Here is an 18,681-nt window from a genome sequence, read left to right as displayed (position 1 = left end):
GAACAAAAAATGGCTGCACTCACCAGCTCTTGACAATTCTTGACAGTATGGCACATTTCTGATTGGTCGCTCGCGGCAGGCGGCAACCAATCAGAAAAGTGCCGCGCACCACGAAGGCATATATCTTTGTCCACCCTGAGCGGGTGTAGGACGCTGGTGACGTCACTTATCTCCGGACATTATCTCCGGACAAAGCCACGGAAGTTGGCACAAATTGCCGGAAGTAGTATTCTAGGCAATTATATATTAGATTTTAATGTTATCAGTGTTTACCTTTGAACGTTTATATTGTATTGTCCTGTCACCAGCCATGTGTACGATTATCGGCCGAAAGCCTCTCTGGAACCAATAATCACCCCATGTAAAGGTATCTTTATAAGTTAAAGATTCAGAATACTATGACTTTTATCATATCCTGAACAGTCAAGTTTTTTTATGAACCGTTAAGGTTTTCTGGTTGAAGTAAAAAAAACTCTGAGTGTTTACAGTTTGAAACCATAAAATGTTGAAAAATTATGTCATTCTTGAGTATATCACTCAATGGTGCTCATAAACGTGTCAAATTTGATCTATAATATACTTTAATATACGTTACTTTAATCTTTAATATACTTAAGAACAGGGCCCCAGACATCACACAGGGGGTCTGAAACACCGCACAGTGGTCCAAAATATCGCTGTGCTCTGCCTGGGGCCCCATATGCTGCCTGGGGCCCCTGTGCTCTGCCTGGGGCCCCATATGCTGCCTGGGGCCCCTGTGCTCTGCCTGGGGCCCCATGTTCTGCCTGGGGCCCCTGTGCTCTGCCTGGGGCCCCATATGCTGCCTGGGGCCCCTGTGCTCTGCCTGGGGCCCCATATGCTGCCTGGGGCCCCTGTGCTCTGCCTGGGGCCCCATAGGCTGCCTGGGGCCCCTGTGCTCTACCTGGGACCACTGTGCTCTGCCTGGGGCCCCATATGCTGCCTGGGGCCCCTGTGCTCTGCCTGGGGCCCCTGTGCTCTGCCTGGGGCCCCATGTTCTGCCTGGGGCCACTGTGCTCTGCCTGGGGCCCCATAGGCTGCCTGGGGCCCCTGTGCTCTGCCTGGGACCACTGTGCTCTGCCTGGGGCCCCATATGCTGCCTGGGGCCCCTGTGCTCTGCCTGGGGCCACTGTGCTCTGCCTGGGGCCCCATATGCTGCCTGGGGCCCCTGTGCTCTGCCTGGGGCCCCATATGCTGCCTGGGGTCCCTGTGCTCTGCCTGGGGCCCCTGTGCTCTGCCTGGGGCCCCATGTTCTGCCTGGGGCCCCTGTGCTCTGCCTGGGGCCACTGTGCTCTGCCTGGGGCCCCATGTTCTGCCTGGGGCCACTGTGCTCTGCCTGGGGCCCCATAAGCTGCCTGGGGCCCCTGTGCTCTGCCTGGGGCCCCATATGCTGCCTGGGGCCCCTGTGCTCTGCCTGGGGCCCCATATGCTGCCTGGGGCCCCTGTGCTCTGCCTGGGGCCCTGTGCTCTGCCTGGGGCCCCATGTTCTGCCTGGGGCCCCTGTGCTCTGCCTGGGGCCACTGTGCTCTGCCTGGGGCCCCATATGCTGCCTGGGGCCCCTGTGCTCTGCCTGGGGCCCTATATGCTGCCTGGGGCCCCTGTGCTCTGCCTGGGGCCCCTGTGCTCTGCCTGGGGCCCCATATGCTGCCTGGGGCCCCTGTGCTCTGCCTGGGGCCCTGTGCTCTGCCTGGGGCCTCATGTTCTGCCTGGGGCCCCTGTGCTCTGCCTGGGGCCACTGTGCTCTGCCTGGGGCCCCATATGCTGCCTGGGGCCCCTGTGCTCTGCCTGGGGCCCCATATGCTGCCTGGGGCCCCTGTGCTCTGCCTGGGGCCACTGTGCTCTGCCTGGGGCCCCATAGGCTGCCTGGGGCCCCTGTGCTCTGCCTGGGACCACTGTGCTCTGCCTGGGGCCCCATATGCTGCCTGGGGCCCCTATGCTCTGCCTGGGGCCACTGTGCTCTGCCTGGGGCCCCATATGCTGCCTGGGGCCCCTGTGCTCTGCCTGGGTGTAGGACACTGGTGACGTCACTTATCTCCGGACATTAGCTCCGGACATTAGCTCCGGACATTAGCTCCGGACATTAGCTCCGGACAAAGCCACGGAAGTTGGCACAAATTGCAGGAAGTAGTATTCTAGGCAATTATATATTAGATATACACTATCTAGATAACAATGACTGGCTGATATTCTACACCTGGAATAGTGCTTGTATTGCCTGAAGGCCCAATACACATTAAGCTAACATCAGCTAAACTCACCAATATCGTCAGGTATGACCGACAGTCTAATGTATATGGAACTCCTGATTCTCCCCCAATAGATGATGTCAGAAGAATCCAATATGTCCAATTTTGAATTGCTGAACCTTTTTTTCTCTGAGAGCTACCGCCAGAGATGTCTGTCAACATCTCTCATAGAAAATACAAGGGAACTCAACAAGCTGAGTGCTGCTGTACATGGGAGAGTCTGGCAAATATAACTTCTGGCCAAATGATCATCCAAACCATCGTTTTGCCGATGGCTTTCTAAAATGTATGTGAGGCAGATGTCAATGTATTATCTCCAGTAGATTATTTTCAGAGCCACTTGGCTTCATTTCTTTCCAACCTACTGTAAAGTAAGGGTACTGTCACACAGTGGCACTTTGGTCGCTACGACGGTACGATCCGTGACGTTCCAGCGATATCCATACGATATCGCTGTGTCTGACACGCAGCAGCGATCAGGGACCCTTCTGAGAATCGTACGTCGTAGCAGATCGTTTGGAACTTTCTTTCGTCGCTGGATCTCCCGCTGTCATCGCTGGATCGTTGTGTGTGACAGCGATCCAGCGATGTGTTCGCTTGTAACCAGGGTAAACATCGGGTTACTAAGCGCAGGGCCGCGCTTAGTAACCCAATGTTTACCCTGGTTACCAGCGTAAAAGTAAAAAAAAAAAAAACGTACATACTCACATTCCGGTGTCCTTCAGGTCCCTAGCCGTCTGCTTCCCGCTCTGACTGTGAGCGCCGGCCGGAGCAGAGCACAGCGGTGACGTCACCGCTGTGATCTGCTTTCACTTTCCGGCGGCACTCAGTCAGAGCGGGAAGCAGACGGCTAGGGACCTGAAGGACACCGGAATGTGAGTATGTACGTTTTTTTTTTTTTTACTTTTACGCTGGTAACCAGGGTAAACATCGGGTTACTAAGCGCGGCCCTGCGCTTAGTAACCCGATGTTTACCCTGGTTACCCGGGACCTCGGCATCGTTGGTCGCTGGAGAGCGGTCTGTGTGACAGCTCTCCAGCGACCACACAACGACTTTCCAACGATCACGGCCAGGTCGTATTGCTGGTCGTGATCTTTGGAAAGTTGCACTGTGTGACAGTACCCTAACAACCTCAATAGCGTAAGCTGTTATGTCCACATTCTGGTCAACATACAAATATATAGAGGTCAACTTTACCACTTTATGCTGTAGATGCAATGCAGTGACTAATATTTGTGCTAACACCCCCGAAATGATAGTCAAAATTGTTCTCTGCTTGATGTGATCAGTTATGACACTGATATATAATTATTCCCTCCAATGCTATCTTCCATTTACCAGCACTTTAGTAAAACCAGGAAATGGAGCTAAATGAGGCTTTATTACATTATTTCTTACAATAAATAAAGAAATGGATATAGCAAAGTCAGGTCATTGTTCTATTGAAAGAAGAAAAAAATAGAAAAGAATAATGATATCTAGAATCTGATTGCTTCCATCGCTAAGACACCTGCATTGTGGACATCACATATGCATTGTGAATTATATTACAGCCAGAAACCCCAGTAAGGAGCCATATCGGTAACACTACAGATGCCTGTGGTGACCAACAGAACCTAATAACTTATGGCAGGGTCAGTTGAGTTTTCTACCATTTTTTTATGCTTGATTGCGTAGAAAAATTTAAAGCAAAGCCACAAAAAGAGGAATTCAGTTCATCCAAAAATTCAAGATTTAACACAGCAGGAAAGGGCAGCAGTATTTACCTGCCAGGTCACAGAACTAATGCGCTATCAGGATGCAGCAAACCAATATAATAAAGATGACGGCAACAAAGGTGCAAAATACTGATGAGATAACAGCTCACCACCTACAAATACATGGAGGGGGTAACTGCTTAATATTAAAATTGCACACAAAAAAGGCTTGTATAGGACGCTGGTCACACACAGGTAGTGCACAGACCTGGGAATACTGTTGCCCTTTTTGCTGTGTTAATTGTTTAAATAGAGCCATCATATTCCACAGCACTTTACAGACATTAATATTGGCAGTATTCACCATTTTGATGAGTGAAACGGCACTGCGTGATGTAGTCTTAACACAATCGGTCATTCTAAACAATCAGTGTTGATCCAGTCTACCCATCTTTGATAAAAGTGTGGCAAATCAAAGCAAACCTGAGAAAAGACACTGTTCCTTTAAGGTTGGTATCAAGATTGGTGGACATAGTGAGGAGAGGGCCCCTATGCAAGAACGCTTTATGGGCCCTCTGCAAGCCAATAGCTCATCATAATGACACAATTCCACCTGCTTTGTAGGTAAGAGTGGGCCCCCTTATCTCTTGGGCCCCCGTTTGGCTGTACAGGTTGCACCAATGGTATGTCCGCCCCTGGATCCTTAGTCATCATACTCATCTTGGACAGTAAAGTCTTCATGAAACATCTCCAAATTGGTCACTTTTTTTGTCTTATACATTTTCATATAATTGACATTATGATAAATCTTGTACGGTTCCTTATGCAGGTTCAATACAAGTTTGTGAGGAGGATATACTGTCCATCATCCTTTCCCATGCCACTATTGCTATGCTCTGCTAGTCAGTGACCTTGCATGGACCAGTAGAGTATGATGTCCCCTAGTCCTTAATCACATTGACAAGATGACAAGAGCTGTTGAGAGGAGTTTTGCAGGAACAAGAAATTCACCGCAGAGGCCGCTGAAGTTTTAATGGAACAATTATAAAAAAAAATCATATTCTACAAATAATCTTCATGAAGACTCATATATGAACTCAAGCATTCAATATGTAGCCTTCCCAAAATCTTCTGGTTTTCTGTGTATTTGAATGGTTACGTAATTACTCATACGTTAAGTTCTGTACGTAAAACCATTCATCCCAGGTTGCTCAATCATTAGGGATACAATGGGAAAAAAGTATTGAGTCAGCCACCAATTGTGCAAGTTCTCCCACTTAAAAAGATGAGAGAGGCCTGTAATTGACACCATAGGCAGACCACAACTATGAGAGTCAAAATGAGAAAACAAATCCAGAAAATCACCTTGTCTGTTTTGGCAAGATTTATTTTGCAAACTATGGTGGAAAATAAGTATTTGGTCATTGACAAAAGTTCATCTCAATATTTTGTTATATATCCTTTGTTGGTATTGACAATGGTCAAACATTTTCTGTAAGTCTTCACCAGGATGGCACACACTGTTGGTGGTATGTTGGCCCATTCCTCCATGCAGATCTCCTCTAGAGCAGTGATGTTTTGGGCCTGTCGCTGGGCAGCACAAACTTTCAACTCCCTCCAAAGGTTTTCTATGAGTTTGAGATCTGGAGACTGGCTAGGCCACTCCAGGACCTTGATATGCTTCTTACGAAGCTACTCTTTCATTGCCCTGGAGGTTTGCTTAGGATCATTATCATACTGAAAGACTCATCCATGCTTCATCTTCAATGCCCTTGCTGATGGAAGGAGGTTTACACTCAAAATCCCACGATTCATGGCCCCATTCATTCTTTCATGTACACGGATCAGTTGCCCTGGTCTCTTTGCACAGAAACAGCCCCAAAGCATGATGTTGCCATCCCCATGCTTCACAGTAGGTATGATGTTCTTTGGGTGCAACTCAGCATTCTGCCTCCTCCAAACACAATGAGTTTTGTTTCTACCAAACAGATCTACTTTGGTGTCATCAGAGCATATGACACTCTCCCAATACTCTTCTGGATAATCCAAATGCTTTCTAGCAAACTTCAGACGGGCCCGGACATGTACTGGTTTAAGCAGGGGGACACGTCTGGCACTGCAGGATCTGAGTCCCTGGTGGCGTAGTGTGTTCCTGATGGTAGCCTTTGTTACGGTGGTCCCAGCTCTATGCAGATCATTCACTAGGTCCCCCCCTGTGGTTCTGGGATTTTTGCTCAGTGTTTTTGTGATCATTTTGACCCCAGATCAAGGGAGATTATCAGTGGTCTTGTATGTCTTCCATTTTCTTATTATTGCTCCCTCAGTTGATTTCATCACACCAAACTGCTTGCCTATTGCAGATTCAGTCTTCCCAGCCTGGTGCAGGGCTACAATTTTGTTTCTGGTGTCCTTTGACAGCTCTTTGGTCTTCACCATAGTGGAGTTTGGAGTATGACTGTTTGAGGTTGTGGACGGGTGTCTTTTATACTGATAACAAGTTCAAGCAGGTGCTATTACTGCAGGTAATGAGTGGAGGACAGAGGAGCCTCTTAAAGAAGAAGTTACAAGTCTGTGAGAGCCAGAAATCTTGCATGTTTGTAGGTGACCAAATACTCATTTTCCAGCATATTTTGCAAAATAAATCTTGCCAAATCAGACAAGGTGATTTTCTGGATTTGTTTTCTCATTTTGACTCTCATAGTTGTGGTCTACCTAAGATGTCAATTACAGGCCTCTCTCATCTTTTTAAGTAGGAGGACTTGCACAATTGGTGGCTGACTAAATACTTTTTTCCCCAATGTATGTTTAAGAGGTGGTCGAATATGTTTAAAAATGTCCCAAACAGCAGCAAATGAAATAAATACAATTTAAAAAGGGTAACTGGACAAAATAAAAGCTGGATATGTAAAAATGTCCAAACTCATTAAACTCACCTACCGCCACTCACCTGGATCCAGCGCAAGCCACTCTGCATTTAGCATCGGCACCAAACAGCCAGCAGACCACTGGTGCCTGTGATTGGCTACAGCGGTCAGTTGACTTTTGTAGCACATCATTGAATGTTTTTTAGATAACAAGCAGTTCAAAGTCAACTGACCACTGCAGCCAATCACAGGCCGCAGTGTGGTGGTGGCTGGTTGAATGGTGGTACCACCACTTCCTGTGCCAATGCACTAAGGTGAGTGCCAATAGGTGAGTATTAATATGTTTTGTATTTTTTTCCAAAGATTTCATTTTGCTTGGAAGACCCTCTAACCGTAATTTACCTTTTAAATCCCAATAACCCCATACCATCAATCTGGTGTTCTCTTCTAAAATTGTTACGTTCTACAGTCATTAAGTGCCGCACATGCTGATGACCACTGCAGCCAATCACTGGCCTTAGTGGTTTTGTTTCATACATGCATGCACCACTGCTGAAACCAGTGATTAGCTGCAGTAGTCATGCACATGACTGGCACATGACCAGGCAAAACAGCACAAAGCACTAGAGACCACTGGAGCAGTGGGGATTTAAAGCATAAGTTATGGTTTGTTTGTTTTCCACATTTGCTAGTGTTTGGGACATTTTGGAATATCTCGGACACCCTTAAGGTAGTCTGTAGTACTAAGAATAAAGATTGCTATATACTGTCAGACCCAAATGCCTTTATCCACCCTGTGGGAGACAATATCTTTATTAGAAATCAAAAAATAAAAATATCTAGATAGTTAGGCTAACATTCCTGTACATAAATTATGGGTAGCATGGTGGCTCAGTGGTGAGGACACAGTGGCTCAGTGGTTAGCACTGTTGCTTTGCAGCGCTGGCGTCCTGGGTTCAAATCTCACCAAGGACAACATCTGCAAGGAGTTTGTATGTTCTCCCTGTGTTTGCGTGGGTTTCCTCTGGGTTCTCCGGTTTCCTCCCACACTTCAAAGGCATACTGATAGGGAATTTAGGTTGTGACCCCAATGGGGACAGCGATAATGTATGTAAAGCGCTGCAGAATTTGATGGTGCTCTAAAAGAAACATATAAAAATAATACATTTTTAAAGTGTCAACCTTAATTCTGTCTGGTATTTAATGGTTTGAGTAGTCACTTATTGATCATGTATTTTTCGGGCCCAGCCTAGGATTATACTTCTCATATTAGCCAGAAAGGACATTACATCATTGCCTAGCGGACCAAATAAGATATTGGTATGATTGGTATGTCAGTGTTGTGCAGCCAGCCCCTGTCTCAGGTGTGTAAGGAAATTACTGGTTTCCAGCATTTTGCACAGTCTGTAGCTACTGGAGGGTAACATATTCATCTTTCCTGGTGACAAGTCATTTCTACAGCTATTTCAGGAATTTATTTTATTTTATTTACAAAAGGTAAAGGTTTTTGCTAATATCCACATGAAAAATGTATTATTGGTTGCCATTTAGATGATTTTGTAACTTCGTTTATCTTTTTTTTATTCTAGGTTTGGTTTCAAAATAGGAGATCCAAGGAGAGGAGAATGAAACAACTCAGTGCTTTAGGTGCTAGAAGGCATGCGTTTTTCAGAAGCCCAAGACGAATGAGGCCATTAGGCGGGAGGCTTGATGAGTCGGACATTCTTGGGTCAGGCCCTTACAGCTACTATGGAGGTAACCTACAGCCTGAGTGTGATGTGCCAGCAGACAGATCCTCAGCTGATTGGGGATACCACCTGTGAGATTAAAGGCAGTATTAATCCTCATTGGGGAAAAATCAAAGTTGGAATATGGATGTGAATTCATGTCCGATGGGGCTACACATTGTTTTTTAAACTGATTCTCAGTGTTAAAGTTTTCTAATTAATTTGTATTTTTTGTGTTGTTACTGTTTTGTTTTTGTTGTTTGTTTTTTTTGTTTGTTTTATAAATAAAGTATATAGTGTGATTTTTTTTTCTGGGGAATGAGTATTCAATCAAGAACCTTTATTTGAATTAGGGTTTATACATTTATCTGTTACATAATCTAATTAAAACATTCAACGTCCAACTTACTCCCAAGTACATGCATAACCCCTCAGAATAGCAACGACTTTCTGTTTTGTCTCACAGTGTATATTTTTTATTAAAATCCCTCTACTACAACACTTCATTAACTAAGCAAATTATTCTAGAATCATGTTCAGTCTCATTTTTAACAATATCTCAGAGAAACGCTTGATAATTGTGTTAACACTATGTTCCCTTTACACATGACCAAAAGCATATAATCTGGGTTTTTTTGCTTGTGTCACTAATGGACTCAGACAGAATGTATGTTCCATGCAAGATTAAAGTTATCCAATCTCTTTAACTTCTTTTTTTATTTTACCAAAAGGTCAATCATGAAAACTCATATTTAACTTAAGATGTATGACATTCCTTGTGGTGACCCCTATCAGTGCCTATTTAAGGAATAGTAAAGGATTTTACTTCTCTTTATCCCTAAAATACCTTTGCCCTACCCAGAAACCTCATTTTCAAAGATTAAATGATTGCAAAGCCTCCAAGAGAAGGATTTTCGCAAGGTTTCTTCCTGAGGTCTCTTTAATCTCCTTTTCCCTCTCAATCCTCTAACCACCATCACCACCTCCTCCTCTCACGGCAGCCATCACCTCTAGAAGGTCTCCTAAACTTTTTCTTGTGCGGCAAGTCATTGTAGAGGTGACATGCCCCCGGAGGGTTTTCCCCACGATGTGCTCCCCACCTTTCTGCTCTTTCCTCTTTCTACCTCCCCCTTCTTACTCTCCCCTCACTCTCCATCTCTCTCCATAGCGTTGTAGGGGACAATAGCACAGCTGCTTTCTTTGTACCTTATTCAGACAACAGTTGTTCCAATTACCTTCACATTCTTTGAACATATGGAGGGTGATTGGAAGAGAGCAGGGTACCCTGCCTTTCTCTGTTTGTTTTCTCCTTCCTCTGACTCACAATTTACCCATTGCAATTATTATGAGTGTCATGTGCCCTGAATCTCAGACATAAATAATAATCTGAGAATACCAAAATGCCGCGGTGGATCATTCTTCTCTCCTCTGACGTATTGTTGTATGTATTCAGCTATCATGTTTTCTCTCGCCTGCCTTACCACGTGCATTATTACCAAATATTAAGATTCTTAAAAGCCCTTAAGCAAAAATATTTTCTGATCTTTTGGCCTACATTCAGAATTGCGTGAATTAAATGAACACACACACATATATATATATATATATATGTGTGTTTTGCTTTTGTTGTTTTTTGTTCGTTTTATAAATAAAGTCTATAGTGCAATTTTATTTATGGGGAATGAGTATTCGATCAAGAACCTTTTGGGATATATATATGTATATATATATATATATATATATATATATATATATATATATATACGTGCATAGGTTCTTGATATATGATGAGGTTCTTGATGAAGATGTATATATATATATATATATATATATATATATATATATATATATATATATATATATATATCCTCACAGTTTTATGTCATTCTAGTTATTTGACTTCATGTGATTTTTTCTTCTTTGGCTTGATGTACCATGTAGTACAATGTCTAGCCTATTTCTTATTGATGTCAATATTTTCCTTCCGTACGCCTTTCCCTCTATTACGCCAGCCTTCCCTAGCTCCCTTTCCATCCTTGCACCTAATATATATTCCTCCTTCAATCCTTTCCACATCTCTGCCTCCCTCTCTCCCAAATCTCAGATTTTCCCTTCTCCTCTATACATCACCCCCCTCCTTCCCATGTCTTTGTGATCTGTTACAAGTTCGATGTGTCTTGTTTCTTTGAGCTGTATGAATGGGGATGTCTGTTTACCAAGAGCTGTGCATTCTGTGCCCTGAATAGATTTGTATGTCAAGAGATTACAGAATCGGTTCTTTCATTCTGAGCAAAGAGCAAAACAAAAGAATCCAAATACATGGCTTTATTCCTTCTCCTCTAGGTGATTTAGTCGCAAATTCAATTAAAAGGATACTAAATCTGACCCGTGGATCCTTTCACACAGGATCCTTTCTGCATTTACATTTATATTTAGTAGTAGAAGTCTAGTTTAGATTTTGTTTCAGTTCATGACATAAAGTAAGGTGAATATTTATTAAATAACTAAAGGAAGTGTCTATTTTAATATTATAGTTGTTTCTCGTTCTCTAGGTTTTTAATCCTATTTTTTTTAGATTATATCATTTTGATTCCATCTTGGTACTTTTTTTTTCATTGTGTAATAAGTAGCCTAAAAAGTAATTATTTCCCCATCTGCTCCCTCCCTGCATCTTTGTATTATCCCGTTCCTCCTGATGCAGCCCAGCATACCCTGAACACTTAATGCCTTGCCACACTTACAAATGGGTTTCATTCTGCTAGCTGTGTGATTTATTTCTACTAAGTGTTTGGCTTATTATTTACCATTAATTAGGGTATGAGTGCGCTGACCCCAGACAAGCTAGTATTGTGGGAGGTGTTTATCTCATGGCATCAAAGAACGCCCCCGTAAGAAATGATGCTGAACTTTGTCAACATCACATGAAGACACTTGGCCTTTTAAATGATAGATAGTAAACAAAAAAGGTTATATATTTTCATCCATTTAGAGGAATTCTCATATACACCGACATTAAGCACAGATGTGCCTCTACCTATTATTGATAGCTGAGACGTAAAGATTGTACTTGTATATCGCTCAGTCTAGGGCCTCGGAATGTTTTTTCAGATAGAAATATGAATGCAAATGGCATCGGTTTACTGGTAAAGCAGAGCTGGATGATGTCAGTCTAGCCCTAAGCAAAGTCTCTTCTCACCTAAATTGTTGTGTTTTTTATATATATTTTTTATAAAACAGTTTTTCCACCTAGGAAAAAAGTTGTGAGAAAAAAAAAATGAATTCCTCACCTTTCCTGTCTTGGTCTTAATTAATGCAAAGCAAGTTCTCGTTTCACAGTGGCTTTTCTCTCCTTTCAGTCTTTTTGTCTTTTCTTCCACTTGTAGTTTTCATATGCTTGTCATCTGCTTTTTAATCCTATGGCGGGTTTTATCAGCGGCACTCTCTCGCATTGACAGAATAAATTATATATTCACTAGAAAACACACAAAAGAGCTGCTTTCTGGTGCTATCTCATGTACCACAGCCACCAAGACCAGCTTACGATTCTGTACGCTAGGCACTGCTCTGTACTCATAACATGCATAAAAGGCCAAAAGTAGACCCTTTGGAAACAAAATAGGTTAAAAACTACCCATCATGGACAAGTCTAGGATGCTCACCTCTAATTTTGCCTTTTTTATTGACAATGTCATAGACATTTAAGTATGAGAAGTAAGAATAATTGATATAAAGAAGACATATGACCACACTGTCTTTATCATTTTTATTCATCTCTATTCCTGTTTCTATTTTTGCAGATTACCAAGGAGATTATTACGGAAGTGGAAACTATGATTTTTTCCCTCACGGTCCTCCATCCTCCCAGACACAATCCCCAGCAGATTCCAGCTATTTACAGAATTCAGGGCCTGGTTCTACTCCTCTTGGTTCCCTAGAACCACCATTAGCTGGCCATCATCCTTCAGAAAACCAAAGATATGCGGACATGATATCTCACCCTGATACACCCAGTCCAGAGCCTGGCATGACAGGCTCACTTCATCCATTATCTGGAGAAGTCTTCAGCAGTGGTCCAAGTCCTCCGTTTTCTATGTCTAGCAATAGTGGCTTTAATGGTCCTATACCCCATCAAAACCCAGACATTAATGAGGCCACAGTGTGGTAATAATTGAAACTTGGGGGATAAACTTTCTCTCGTCACTGACCACATATCAAGCATTGGTTTTTTATTTCATTCTTTCAAAGTGATAGGACAAAGACTTGATCCTGCATAAAGTAGAGTATAAGCTCTCCTGGAGTACCTCCTGCTCTTCAACACAACGCCCCATGCTGAGCTCGAAATGAACACTCCTCTGACAAAAGGGACAAAGTAAAAAACCAAAATGAAAGAGTACAGAAACAACCAAAAGCCAACACCCTGACAGTAGACCTCCAGTCAGTCTCCTTGTATCTCATCCTGAAATACTGGATCACCATCAGATCAGGATAAGATTCTTCATTGGGACCAAGATGGCACTAAAACCAAAATTCACCTCCATGGCTGTTGAATGGGCTGCCTCCTCCCTCATATTGGAACACCAGTGAAGCTACTAGTTTACCACATGGATTGGGACCAATTTTCATACTATACCTTTCTATTCTATTACTAGTGACAGTTCCAAAAGTTGATTAGAAGAGGAAATCATTTAGCATTCAGATCATCAGCAAAAAAGCTTATATTCCAAATAATTTATTTGATTTGTGTTTTGCAATTCTTTATAGAATTTTCTATTGACAATACAGAGGAAAAGACGAAATCAGACGCCAAACCTCACTGTCACTAATGGGTCGTTTGTGATAATAATAAAAAAAAGTTAAATTTTATTTCTCATGCATAAGCCGTAATGCTGGGCAGAACTTGCAGCAATAAGAAATGTTAGCAGACCTGTACATGCTAATGTGATGGATTGGATTTAGATATTGCTCCCATTTTCAGTTTTTGCATTGATTAAATTCTTAGCTGGTATTAACCCAGTGTGCTTAAGAAATGGGTGTCAAATATATAACCCTTATATTCTTACAATCGGATGATAAAATGCAAGGAAGAAAAAAAAAAACCCTTTAAAATAGTTCTAGAGGCTTAAATTGATCTGTTTCATGTATACCAACAATGTGGTGTTAGGATGTCCTCTAGTGGCAAGTTTGTAGGATTTGTCTTTCACTGATATTAGGCAAAAAGTCACCTTTATCTATTACTTATGCACTTCCAAGAAACTGTGCAAAAATATGTTTGTTTTTTATATAACCTCCCAGCCCCCGACAAAATAATTTATGGGAGATGAGAGGAGGGGGCAATGAGGAAGCCCCTATGCTGTACTATAATTTGAGAAGCTTCTAAGCTTCACATTTACTTATTTTGTATAAAGAATTGAAAAAATAAAGTACGTTTTGTGTTTCCTTATTTATTGTACAATGTTCACCAGCCTTTTTCTTTCCGACATCTTCCAACTTGCACTCTGGCAGGAGTATATTTTAATATACATTGCATGTCCTTTATCTTTTTTTGTCTGTGAAATACAGAATTTTCATGGCAGTAAACCTCTTCCCTTTTGCTAAACATATCAAACTGTTGTTTAAATATTATGTTCCTAATACACGATAGTCTGTATAGCCTATTGTTTATTCTACAATATTTTGTTTTTAATCATTTATTTCAGTTCTAATCATTTATTTAAATTCAGGCTCCATTTTGTCATTTTTTTTAACCTTTTTTGGATACTAGGCATTTTCACAGTGGCGTCAAGATTAGGGTTGAGCGAAACGGGTCATTCATTTTCATAAGTCGCCGACTTTTGGCAAAGTTGGCGTCTCATGAAACCCGACCCGATCCCTGTGTGGGGTCGGCCATGCGGTACGCGATCTAGGCGCGAAAGTCGCGTTTCGTATGACGCGTTTAGCGCCATTTTTGCAGCCAATGAAGGAGCGGTAGAGTGCTGATGTAGGTGTTAGGGGGCGTACACAACAACAGGCATTTTTTTTCGCGTGCATTACAGCGATGTGCAAAGTGTAAAATGAGCGTTCTGGGAGCGATGTGGAAAATCAGCGTTTAGGGGGAGAGAGAGAGAGAGCGAGAGAGAGAGAGAGAGAGATTTAAAAAATAATATTAAAAAAATTTCTTCATTGGGTTTCGTGTTTCGGCCGAAACCCGACTTTTCACGGTGGTCGGCCGATTACACTCGACTCGACTTTTAAGACAGTCGGGTTTCACAAAACCCGACTCGACCCTAAAAAAATAAAGGTCGCTCAACCCTAGTCAAGATCATTATAGCTTCTGCGCAATTTTTATTCTGGTTCTTTGAGTCCTCGCAGTGCCATTTGGTTTGAACCAAATTCATCAAATGTTTTGCACTACGTTTATAAATTTGATGCAAAATTCACCAATGAAAACAGAAAGACAAAATGGAAAAATGTGGCCGTAAAAAAGCAATCAAATTAGGGGTCCATATCTTTTGATATTAAATTGGATGGAAAAGTTATCATAGGTCTAAAAATCATCACAGCCCAAAGCGCAACCCTTAATAATCACTGATCTGAAATTTATATTATTCTGGCGTCCAAAGTGAGAATGATTAAAGGGCGGAAACAAAAGACTGAAATAAGGGATACACGATAAAGTGAAAAATTTGTACTTGATCATTAGACCCTACGTGAGTTTGTTGGCCATCCTATTCCAAAACCATAGGCATGCTTGTGAGAATTTGGGCTGGCTTAGCCATTTTTAAGGACAAGCACTTATTTTAGAAAGGCATAACTCGTAATTGGCCTTCCAAACTATCTCAAATTCTTTCATTGGTTTTGTATTTTGCTGAATTATCCTTCACTGGAAATAAGCGGACCTTAGTTTAACGCTCTAAAACAGCCATATTCTCGCTTCTCCATCATATAACAGAAGGCACTACCAATTCCAAGAGGTTGGATTCACCACTAAATATTATTCATCTATCCTGCTGCCATGATTCATCGTGCCAGGGAACACATTTCCTCTGATCCATAGTCCAGGAAGTTTACATCAGTCCAACTAAATCTTAGAAATGCATATTGGGATCCTAGGCTTTTGGACAGCTGTTTGGCTATGGAAACCCATTTCATCAGGCTCCAAAAACCCACTTCTTGTGCTAATGTCTTTCCAGAGACAGTTTGAAACTCTGTAATGATTGATGCGACACAGTAGGCATCACATACAGTACACACCAAAAGTCTGGACACACCTTCTCATTTAAAGATTTTTCTGTATTTTCATGACTATGAAAATTGTACATTCACACTGAAGGCATCAAAACTATGAAATAACACGTGGAATTATATACTTAACAAAAAAGTGTGAAACAACTGAAATTATGTCTTATATTCTAGGTTCTTCAAAGTAGCCACCTGTTGCTTTGATGACTGCTTTGCACACTTTTGGCATTCTCTTGATGAGCTTCAATTGTGTAAGCAATGGTTTTCTTGGTGACCATGGTCTCAACTGCTTTATTTCTAGGAGACGAGGGCATCGGGGATTTGGTGTGAGGTGAGTATAATGTTTTTTTATTTTTATATGAATATGTAATTACACTTTTTTTCTTTAACTGTGAGCACAGGTGTCGGCAGCTGATACTACTCTCCCATCAGACATAGACCGATGGGAGCAGTAGTCTCATCGGCCCGCACCTGCTTTTTTACCTCAGGTCACCGCTGCGGGTCACAGTCAGCTGCGGAATCATGCTGACATCTGCGAGCATGATCCCGCAGCATTGTGACCGACAGCACCAGCGGTAATGTTACCGCAGATGACAGTCACAGCTGCAGGGTCACGCTGACATGTGACAGCATGACCCCCAGCGCTCTGAGCGGCAGTCTTTCCAGCAGCTCCTGTCATCGCACGCACTGAGCGTGTGCAATGACAGGGGAAAATAAAGCCCACAGCATATGCTGCGGGCTACAACAAAATGGCCACGATCTCCTCCACAGCTGTGACCTGGACAGCCCAGGAGGGTGTGCCCAGGTCACAGCTGAGAGGCAGGAAGAGCGGCCTCAATGCAAGAGATACGGTCGGAGTCTGATCGTTGGCTCTTATGCCCATGGCTGCCATAAGTGAGGTGTGCAAGTGTCGTTCCCAGACACACACGCCCCCACTAGTCAAAATGGCAGCCCCTAGCGGCATACATAAATGTCAATAAATAAAAAACTATTAAAGTAGTTAATTTAATTTTGTATTAAAAATAATTGATTGTATAATCAATAATTATTAATACAAAAATTTAAATCACAGCACCTTCCCTTTAACAAGTCCCCCCTGTGTAGTTTTAGGCTGATCTCTCACCTTTCTCATGATCAAAGATACCCACGAGGTGAGATTTTGCATGGTGTTCCAGATCGATGTCAATTGACAGACATTTTGCATTTTTCCATTTTCTTACTATTGCACCAACAGTTGTCTCCTTCTCACCCAGCATCTTACTTATGGTTTTGTAGCCCATTCCAGCTTTGGTCTTGCCCATATTGTAGAGGTTAGAGTCTGACTGATTAATTGAGTCTGTGGACAAGAGTCTTTTATAAAGGTGACTATGTAAGACAGCTGTCTTTAATGCAGGTAATGAGTTGATTAAGAGCATCTAACTGGTCTATAGGAGCCAGAATTTTCCAGTTTCATACATCCTCATAACACACTAGATGGTAGCCCGATTCTATCGCATCAGGTATTCTAGAATATGCATGTAGTTTATTTATGAAGATTTTAGAATAATGCATTGAATACACAGGATTCGGCAGGCCGGACGGTGCCTGTCGCTGATTGCTCGCGGCCGGCCACGTAGTATATAGCACAGCCACGTAGTATAGCACAGCCACGTAGTACATAGCACAGCCACGTAGTATATTGCACAGCCACGTAGTATATAGCACATCCACGTAGTATATAGCACAGCCCATGGAGTATATAGCACAGCCCACGGAGTATATAGCACAGCCACGTAGTATATAACACAGCCCACGGAGTATATAGCACAGCCACGTAGTATATAGCACAGCCCACGGAGTGTATAACAGCCAACATAGCATATAACACAGCCACGTAGTATATAACAGCCCACGCACACAGTATATAACACAGCCCACGTAGTGTATAACAGCCCACGTAGTGTATAACACAGCCCACGTAGTATATAACACAGCCCACGTAGTGTATAACACAGCCCACATAGTGTATAGCACAGCCCATGTAGTATATAGCAAAGCCACATAGTATATTGCACAGCCCATGTAGTATATTGCACAGCCCACATGGTATATTGCACAGCCCATGTAGTATATTGCACAGCCCACATGGTATATTGCACAGCCCATGTAGTATATTGCACAGTCCACGTAGTACAATATATAGCAATGTGGGCATCATATCCCTGTTAAAAAAAGAATTAAAATAAAAAATAGTTATATACTCACCTTCCGTTGGCCCCCGGATCCAGGCAAAGCGTTTACCGATGCTCCTCGCGCGCTCCGGTCCCAAGAGTGCATTGCCGTCTCGCGAGATGATGACGTAGCTACGTCATCAGCTCGTAGATCGCAATGCATGGAGCGGTCACCAGAGCATCGCGAGGAGCGGGAAAGGCCTGTTCTGGATCCGAGGGGCCGACGGAAGGTGAGTAATGATTTTTTATTTTTTTTATTATTTTTAACATTAGATCTTTTTACTATTGATGCTGCACAGGCAGCATCAATAGTAAAAAGTTGGTCACACAGGGTTTATAGCAGCGTTAACGGAGTGCGTTACACCGCGGCATAACGCGGTCCGTTAACGCTGTCATTAACCCTGTGTGAGTGCTGACTGGAGGGAAGTATGAAGCAGGCACTGACTGCAGGGAGTAAGGAGTGGCCATTTTGCCGCCAGACTGTGCCCGTCGCTGATTGATCGTGGCAATCAGCGACTTGGGATTTCCGTTACAGACAGACAGACAGAAAGACGGAAGTGACCCTTAGATAATTATATAGTAGATCATCTGACATATTCTGAAATATGTTTTCCATAATGACATGGTTCAGACTAAATTGAGAAGAATATATTTGATAGTAACCATGTGTGCCATTATTTAATAGACAAAACATTTGTGG

At 42.7% G+C, this 18,681-nt stretch overlaps 1 protein-coding gene across 1 annotated transcript in view; it reads left to right on the top strand.

The window, feature by feature from the left end:
- The window catches only part of LHX5 (LIM homeobox 5), a 45,959-nt gene extending 31,917 nt beyond the window's left edge, over positions 1-14,042 (top strand). Inside the window, exons 4-5 of the mRNA XM_077280875.1 lie at positions 8,416-8,581; positions 12,351-14,042. Coding sequence (XP_077136990.1) covers positions 8,416-8,581; positions 12,351-12,718 — 534 coding nt within the window. The 3' untranslated portion in view covers positions 12,719-14,042. The remainder of the gene's footprint in view (positions 1-8,415; positions 8,582-12,350) is intronic.
- The last annotated feature ends 4,639 nt before the right edge of the window (positions 14,043-18,681 follow it).

This window comes from Ranitomeya variabilis, chromosome 1 (assembly GCF_051348905.1).
Source record: "Ranitomeya variabilis isolate aRanVar5 chromosome 1, aRanVar5.hap1, whole genome shotgun sequence".
In the NCBI taxonomy this organism is placed as follows: Eukaryota; Metazoa; Chordata; class Amphibia; order Anura; family Dendrobatidae; genus Ranitomeya; species Ranitomeya variabilis.
The sequence above is the reverse complement of the archived record's forward strand: the minus strand, read 5'-3'. Positions and strand labels throughout refer to the sequence as shown.